Source organism: Osmerus mordax, chromosome 24, assembly GCF_038355195.1.
Source record: "Osmerus mordax isolate fOsmMor3 chromosome 24, fOsmMor3.pri, whole genome shotgun sequence".
NCBI classification, from domain to species: Eukaryota; Metazoa; Chordata; class Actinopteri; order Osmeriformes; family Osmeridae; genus Osmerus; species Osmerus mordax.
Window position 1 is genome coordinate 8,738,467 of NC_090073.1, and position 8,437 is coordinate 8,746,903.

The 8,437-nt window shown below is 55.4% G+C and overlaps 1 protein-coding gene across 1 annotated transcript; it reads right to left on the bottom strand.

Moving 5' to 3' along the window:
- Positions 1–86: 86 nt before the first annotated feature.
- ttc28 (tetratricopeptide repeat domain 28) lies at positions 87–7,978 on the bottom strand. Its single transcript, XM_067227783.1, has 10 exons — positions 7,729–7,978; positions 6,964–7,268; positions 6,724–6,894; positions 6,347–6,594; positions 5,943–6,067; positions 5,457–5,688; positions 5,033–5,109; positions 2,846–2,975; positions 2,559–2,666; positions 87–2,436 (listed from the first exon to the last, which is right to left on the bottom strand). The coding sequence occupies exons 1-10, from the start codon at positions 7,975–7,977 to the stop codon at positions 800–802; spliced, it is 3,282 nt and encodes a 1,093-aa protein (XP_067083884.1). The 5' UTR covers position 7,978; the 3' UTR covers positions 87–799.
- Positions 7,979–8,437: the final 459 nt, after the last annotated feature.

Here is an 8,437-nt window from a genome sequence, read left to right on the forward strand (position 1 = left end):
CCCAAAATAAACAAGAATGCAGAAAAGCAAACATGTTTTTTTTATTGAAACAGTTTTACTGATAAATGATAAGAGAATGGTTGTCATGAAATTTCATGTTTAATTTCAAAAATCATGAGCTAAAAAGTCATACATGGTACTTAACATTGAATAGCAAGAAAATCCATGCTTAGGAGCTGACACTCAATTCACATAGAAATCAGGCAAAATGCCTCTTGTGATTTCAATAAAAAATATTAAATCTTTTTTTTTCACTCTTTCCATCTTGACATGGTACATGTTTGTTCATTTTTTTATTAATATAAAAACGCTTAATACTGATTGTGAAACACTGGATTTAATTTACAAAACAATAATAATAATAATAATTAAACATGAATAATAATAATAACAATAACAAACAATAATAATAATAACAATTATATTTAGATTGAAAACAAAAGTAGAATGAATGACACCAGTTCGAGCTGTTGCATCTTGACCCACGCACAAATAGCAAATATTTTGGAGGAAATACCCATTTGGCATTTACATCTACCTGACACAAACATACACACAAACACAGTATCAGGTCTTTGAGTCTTTCTCATCGCCATTTACAGTGTTATGGGTACAACGACAACAACACGTTCTATGCATTCATCATCCTCCCGTGGATCACAGCCATTGGCTTATCCAACCCTTTTCATTGTCAATCAAGTCGGGTGGGCCAATAGTGACCCTCCAAAAGTGCCCCACTCCCCCAATAAACAGGATAACAAGTGGTAGGTAAAAGTATAGTGGACCGTCTTAAAGTGTCTCAGCATTTCGACGAAGGGAAGAACCTGCCAGGGGACAGGAACTTGTATCCGTTACCGGCAGGAAGTCTGATGGAGCGAGCGCCGGGGGTGCTGCTAGTGGAGATGGGGGGCGAGGGAGCAACCTTCCTGGGGTTGGAGCAGTGGTGCCCGTTGGTGGAGCTCTTCCCCCCCGGCAGCCCCATCTCTCTCAGCTCCAGGCTGTCTTGAGCGTCGGCGGGGGAACAGTGTCGAGGGGACAGGTTGAGCAGGCTCAGCACGTCTCTCTTGGAGGCCCCCCCGGCGTGAGGGCCCCTCATGGCCCTCACCGGCCCCAGGTGCGGAGGCTGGTGCTGGCCGGCCGCGTTGGCCCAGAAGGTCTTCAGGTTGTGGATGGCCTGGACCTTCTCGTCGATCATGCCCCTCCTCAGGCGGTCCAGGTCGGGCACGTCGGCAGAGCTGGAGCAGGCCGAGCCGGTGGACGAGTAAGAGAGGGCAGGGGACGGGGCGCTGCCCACCGGGGACTGGTGCCCGGAGCTGGGGGACACGTTGCTGGGCGAGCGGGAGATGTGGCCACTGTACGGGGAACTGGGGTACTTCAGCTTGAACTGGGCGTGGCTGTCCAGGGTGGGGGACGGGTGGCTCCCCTCCCTTTGGGAAGACTCGGAGACAGCTGGGCTGTTGTAGCCGGAGCTGATCTTCTGCAGGGAGGAGGAGCGGGAGGGGGGCTTAGGGCGGGGGGAGGACTGGACGCGCCCGCTGGCGCTGCTGCCTGGCCGGCTGAAAGCGCTGGTCTCCGAGGAGCGGAAGGCAGTGCTTCTCCCGGAGGGGGACCCCGCGGCGGCGCCCTCGGCCCCAGCCCCGGCCCTCTGGAGGCTGCCCACCGCCCTCAGGTGGCTCTGGGTCTCCTCCAGGATCTTCTGGGCCAGCTCCTGGGGGTCCAGGGGAACCGTGGTCTTCTCTTCCTGGGACTTGACGGTGCTGTCGGTCTCGGTGCTGGACTGGTCGGACTCGCCGGTGTCGGAGCTACTCACCTTGCCCACCTTCTGGAAGGGGGAGTTGGGGCTGGGCACCAGGTTGCTCTTGACAGGGGAGGTGGGGGTGCTGACACTGCCCCGCGACGACACCGACACGGCGTAGCCCCGGCCGGCGGCCGAGCAGGCCCCCCCGCCGACCCCCCGCCCCCCGCGGAGGTGCCGCTGCCCGTGACCCGGCGGCAGCGGCAGGGAGTCGCAGTGGCTCCCGAGGGGCTCGCTGCTGATGATGGAGAAGCCCTCGTACTCCTCCTCCTCCCCTCTCCCTCCCCCGCTGCCGCCTCCTCCCCCGCCGCCGGCCGCCGCCGCCGCAGCCCCGTGCGGCGAGGAGCGGCTGCGGGACACGTGGGGGTGCTTGTGGACGGAGAAGTGGGCGGAGGCCCCGCCTCGGGGCCGGTGGCCCAGGAAGTCGCACTCGGACCGGGATGCGAAGCTCATGGTGGAGGCCACCGAGCTCAGGCTGTAGACGGAGATGGCGTCCGAGGCCAGGTTGTCCAGGCAGGGAGGGGAGAAGGGCAGGCTGGGGTAGCCCATGGGCAGGGGGTTGGAGACGGACTGGGCGGAGGCCAGGGACTCCAGGGAGGAAGAACTATCCAGGCTGAGCCGCTTGGGTAGCTCTGTGGAGTCTGCGGGGTGACGGGGGGAGGAGGGGAAGAGGAGGTTAAGAGGGATTAGTGACAGACATTGGCCCAGTGAAAACAAACCCCCAATCCCCATGTTCTTTTGTGACCCTCTAGACAATACGTACCAAAGAGTGCCAACAAGGACTGAAGGGCAAAGTGCATGGTTCGACGGTTGGCTTGCTTGCCTGTCTTCAGCGCCACCTCCTCCTGGCCCACCTCACACAGATCGAACCCTACACACACATTAAGGGCATGCGTCACTCATCTGCCTGACTTAAAACACGGACATCCTCCGAGATAACCTAGTGCTGTGTGAAACGTGTCAACAAAAACGTAGTGAAGTACAGGTGAGTGAGGGAGGGAGTGTGACGGTTAACGTGTGTGTGTGCGTGTGTGTGCGTCGCTCCCTCACCGAGAGCAGCCAGGAACTCGTGGCAGCCTGGGAGCCTCCACAGCTGCACGCTGATGGACACCTGGATGGGCAGCAGGGAGAAGTCCTGCTCCTTCTCCCCAGTCTGGAGCTGAACCAGCACCTGGTGGAGCTGGGGGGGGGGGGGGGGGGGGGGGGGGGCAGGAGGGGTGAGAGGGGGCAGGAGTGGGACAGGAGGGTGGGGGGGGGGCAGGTAGACGAGAGGAAGGAAGAAGAGAAAGGTCATGAGCAGATGGTTCTTTCCAAATAACTTTGATGGATGTATGGATAATAAACACATGTATTTGATGATTCCAGCGTCACAGAGGCCTGACTGAAGGCCCAGGACTTTGTTAAGGCAGGAGAGGCGGATCTCTCTGTATCTCTATCTCTCTGTGTCTCTCTCTCTCTCTCTCTCTCTCTCCAAGGCTGCAGATCTGACCCTTGACCCCAGGGTGAAGTCAAAACTGAGTTCCCAGGGGCATCTGGGCACCACAGAAACCTCAGTGTGGAGCAGATTAACACCCCCCACACACACGCACACGCTCCCCCCGCTCCTCATACCCCTCCTCCTGCTCTGAGGGACTGGACCGAGGGAGGGAGGGAGGGAGGGGGGGGGAGTGCAGATCTGTGAGCAGGGATTATCAGCTGCAGAACAGAGGCACCTTTGTGAAGCTGACCTCACTGTTTGGAAAGTGGAAAACGTGTCTTTGTCTCCTGCCTTCCCTTCCCAGCGACACCCACCTGCTGTGTTTGTTTTAACGGTGATTTTTTTTATCCTCAAACCACCCTGGAACGCCGGTAACCTCACGTGAACCTGGGTTTATAAATCCTGAAAACACTCGCAATCCCTCGGATGTGTAACTACAGAACCCAGCCCTGGAATGTTGGCCCCAAAGTATTCTGAACACTTTCCTCTAAGGTTAAGCACACAAGAGATGTAAGTTACTGGATCGTGGAATGTGTGAGGGCATGTGAGAAAGTGATATGATGAATGAGGGGACAGTCGAGAAGGCTGCGACATGTTCACCACCAGTGGAGGAATGGAGAGAGAGAGAGAGAGAGAGAAGGAGGGAGGGAGGGGTGGAATGGGATGCAAAGGTCACAGTTATAGGTACACTTACCATCCCCACCATGTTTTTAACAGCCTTTAAACCGCAGGGGAGGGGGAGGATAGGGGAGGGGGGAGGGGGAGGACAGGGGAGAGAGAGCGGAGAGACAGGAGAGAGAGACAGGAGAGAGAGACAGGAGAGAGAGAGACAGGAGAGAGAGAAGAGGGGTTTAGTCGCATGCACACAGGACATTCAGAAAGCAGCGTTTGGAATCAAAGGAAACAAGAGTTAAGACTTGTGCATAGTGAAAAACTGTGTGTCACAGGCAATTATCACATAACTTACTGAATTGCCATACATACAGCACTATGCTGTCACAAACACATCTGGTCTGTTGCCAAATATGTAATGTTTGTATGTACAGATTCACAGATCAATTTGCCCAGAGGAAAACTGTTAGAACTGTTAGACAACACTGTTAGAACGATGCACTTCTGATCCTTGAATCTCCTACTGTAATTTCTATACACGCATATTTATATGTCGCTTTAGATGAAAGCACATGCTTAAATATGCATAAATTGCCACGCTAACATAAACTGTAAAACATGCTGCGCTGTTCCACCATGGGACTTGAAATAGATTGTGTTCGTAACAAGTTCTCTTACTGTTACAAATCAGTGTTCTACATAAAACAGTCGAGATGGTCCCATAAGGACCAGGGGCATCTCGGTCATTTCTTCATGAGAACGTGCTGTACTGGAACATGGGTAGAGGACGAGGGGGTTAACTCCTCAGGCCGTCACGAGGGCCAGGAAACAGAGCTGGGATTGTGCTTAAAGACCTTTGATGAACGCTGTGTGGCTGCATTTCAATGCAGATTACAGCGGGAGATTTGGGGCTCGGGTGCGTCACACACGCGCTCCAGATACGCCACATCACCAGGTTGTGTCCTGAGGGCCCCAAGGCTCACGTGATCGTAATCTGGCGTTTCGAAGCGGCGGGCCGGACTCCTTCATGTGTAACCTGAGACCTGGTGGTCTGTGTGTTGTGTCCACTGTAGTGTGTGTGTGTGGATGGTTTGTATGCTGTGGATGGTGTGTGTGGTGTGTGTGTGTGTGTGTGTGTGGGGGCCTACCCTGTTAATGAGTTGCTCCCCGGCCTCGGAAGCAGTGATGAGTTTACACAGAGCCTGGAGCGCTGGAGGAGGCAGACCTGTAGGACACACACACACACACTCGTTATACAAACACCAGCACTATCCACTGTAGCCACAGTGACAGCAAGAAGCTGAAGCTTTCCTAACCTATCTACCCAGTACAGTCTAGACCAGACCCTCCAGTACCTACCCAGTACAGACTGGTTCTACCCAGTACAGACTGGTTCTACCCAGGACAGACCAGACCCTCCAGTACCTACCCAGTACAGACTGGTTCTACCCAGGACAGACCAGACCCTCCAGTACCTACCCAGTACAGACTGGTTCTCCCCAGTACAGACTGGTTCTACCCAGTACAGACTAGACCCTCCAGTACAGACTAGACCAGACCCTCAGTACGTACCCAGCAGAGACTGCAGGGTTGTGCTGCAGTGCTGCAGCCTGTCTCCTGGGTCTGCCGTGGGGAAGAATACTGCAGCCGGGATGCCGGGGCCGGCAGAGTCCAGCCGGAAGCCCACAGCGGTCAGCAGGGCCTGCCAGCCTGGGACGCCGCCCACCTTGTTCTCCACGCTCTGCTGGGACGTGTACATGGAGTTACGCTGGCCGTTCTGGATCCTCTGGAGGGATTTCTCCACCTATGAAGGGGGGAGGGCAGGAGGGTCGGAGGTGAGCAGCTATGTAATCAGAATCAGAATCAGAAAGGGATTTATTCGCCATGAAAGTTTGCACAGACAAGGAATTTGCTTTGGCAGGAAGGTGCATACAATAAACATATACCTAAAATTTAAATATGTGGACTAACTATACTAAGGGTACATAAACTAGCAGTACTAAGTGGGACTAAGTGGGATTGTGTGTGTGTGCGTGTGTGTGTGTACATGTCCCTCACAAGATGCAGTAAGACACGGAGAGCATCTCTCGCTCTGTCTGGATACTGGAGGATCTCCGCCAGGGCTTGACCAATCAGAGACGAGGGACTGTTCAGCTTCACGTCGTTACCAATCAGCATGTACCCTGTGAGAAGGAGAGACCAGGAACAAGGACTTACATTCAGATCTCACAAATCCACTCCTGCACCACAGATTATTATTATTATATGTTTACGATTGTAAATTATTTTTACGGATTATAGATATTCTCACTGTATTCTCACTGTATTCTCACTATCCAATCCCAAATTACTTTTGAGAGGATTTTCTAGTTACAGTAATAAACCCGATTTGTTTCCCTCCAACCCCTGACTTATCTCCCCTCCCTCTTCACTTCCTGTGTTTTCATCACTTCCTGTCTCACCTGCCCAGTTTGATGGGTGAGAGAACTGCTTGCTGCTCTGGACCGTCTTCATGGCGTCCGCCAGTGCGGCGCTGGCTTTGGTGCCGTTGAGCAGGGCGGTGTAGAAGGCGTGGACGAACACCTTGGAAGCAGCCACAGGCACGGGCCACAGGGAGACCAGCACGCACTGGGCCCCCGCCGCCAGGAAGGCCCGGGTCAGGCCCACCACACCGTCTGCCGTCACCTTGCTGCTGGACTCCTGGTAGGACCTGGCACACACACACAGTCTCAATACAGCATGACTGGACAGGAGGACAGACAGACAGGAGGACACACACAGACAGACAGGAGGCCAGACAGACAGGAGGCCAGCCAGACAGACAGGAGGCCAGCCTCACCCCAGCACCACCAGTTTGACGGGCAGGCGCAGGTCCAGGATGTCTGCGGCGCTGAGCAGGAACTCCTGCAAGGGGGGGCTGTCACAGATGCTCTCCACGTCACTGCCGTCATCCTGCAGGTGCAGGCCCTCCGGGATGGTGTAACTGCTCCCCAGAGAGCCCTTCCTGCCCCTCCCCCCGCTGCCCCCACGCCCAGCCCCCGCCCCCCGGCCCGCCGCGCCCACCCCGGCCCCCGCGGACCCGCCCGGGCCCCCCTCGGGGTTGGGCGTCAGCACCAGGGAAGCCAGCTTCCAGGAGATGTGGGTGGCGAAGTGGGCGCACTCGGCCTGGGTCAGGGAGCTCATCACCCTCTCCTTGGTGGCGGCGGGGCCGGCCAGGGGCTGGCACCCCAGCAGCTCTGCCACCATCAGGGCCTCCTCCTCGGCCGAGGGCATGGGGCCCCACAGCCAGCGGTCCATCACCGAGGACGGCAGCCGGGGGTTGCCCACCACCGCTGCCATGGAGACGCCGCCGCAGGAGGCGGGGCCGGCGCGGCGTGGGTGCGTCTGGGGAGCGAGAGGAGGAGGAGGAGGAAGAGGAGGAGGAGGAGGGAGAGGAGGAGGAGGAGGAGGAAGAGGAGGAAGAGGAGGAGGAAGAGGAGGAGGAAGAGGAGGAGGAGGAGGAAGAGGAGGAGGAAGAGGAGGAGGAGGAGGAAGAGGAGGAAGAGGAGGAGGAGGAGGAGGGAGAGGAGGAGGAGGAGGAGGAGGAGGGAGAGGAGGAGGAGGAGGAAGAGGAAGAGGAGGAGGAGGAAGACGAGGAGGAGGAGGAAGAGGAGGAAGGAAGATGTGTCAAAGAGGAGTCCTTCCGAAACATCAAAACATCCTAGTCCTAATAGTATTTTATTGATTCCATGTATTAATTCACATATTCCGTTGAAAAACAACCTAAACCCCCTAACTGCTCCAGAGCACCACACCGCTGAACCCGAGGTGGAGAAGCGAGCGTGGGGAAGGTGGAGGGGCTCACCTTGGCGTTGGCTCCGAGGCCATGGATGGAGGGCACAGCTATGAGGCTGAAGCGCTCGTACAGATACTCGTTAGACGAGCTGCCCTTCAGCAGAGCGAATGGGATGAGGTACAGCTCTCCCTCCAGAACCAGAACCAGCTGCCTGTGTCTGCCCACCGGCCCACTGGAGTGCATCAGGCCCTGGACACACACACACACACACCACACACACCGTAAATTAGAAGATCTCACATACACACACAGACACATAAATATACTAAAGGCAATATCTAGCACACACACACTCCACACACACACACACACACACACACACACACTCCACACACACACACACACACACACACACACACTCCACACACACACACACACTCCACACACACACACACACACTCCACACACACACACACACACACACACTCCACACACACACACACTCCACACACACACAAACACTCCACTCACACACTCCACACAAACACTCCACACACACACAAACACTCCACACACACACAAACACTCCACACACACACACACACTCCACACACACACAAACACTCCACACACACACACACACACACTCCACACACACACTCCACACACACACACACTCCACACACACACACACACTCCACACACACACACTCCACACACACACACACACAATCCACACACACACAAACACTCCACACACACACAAACACTCCACACA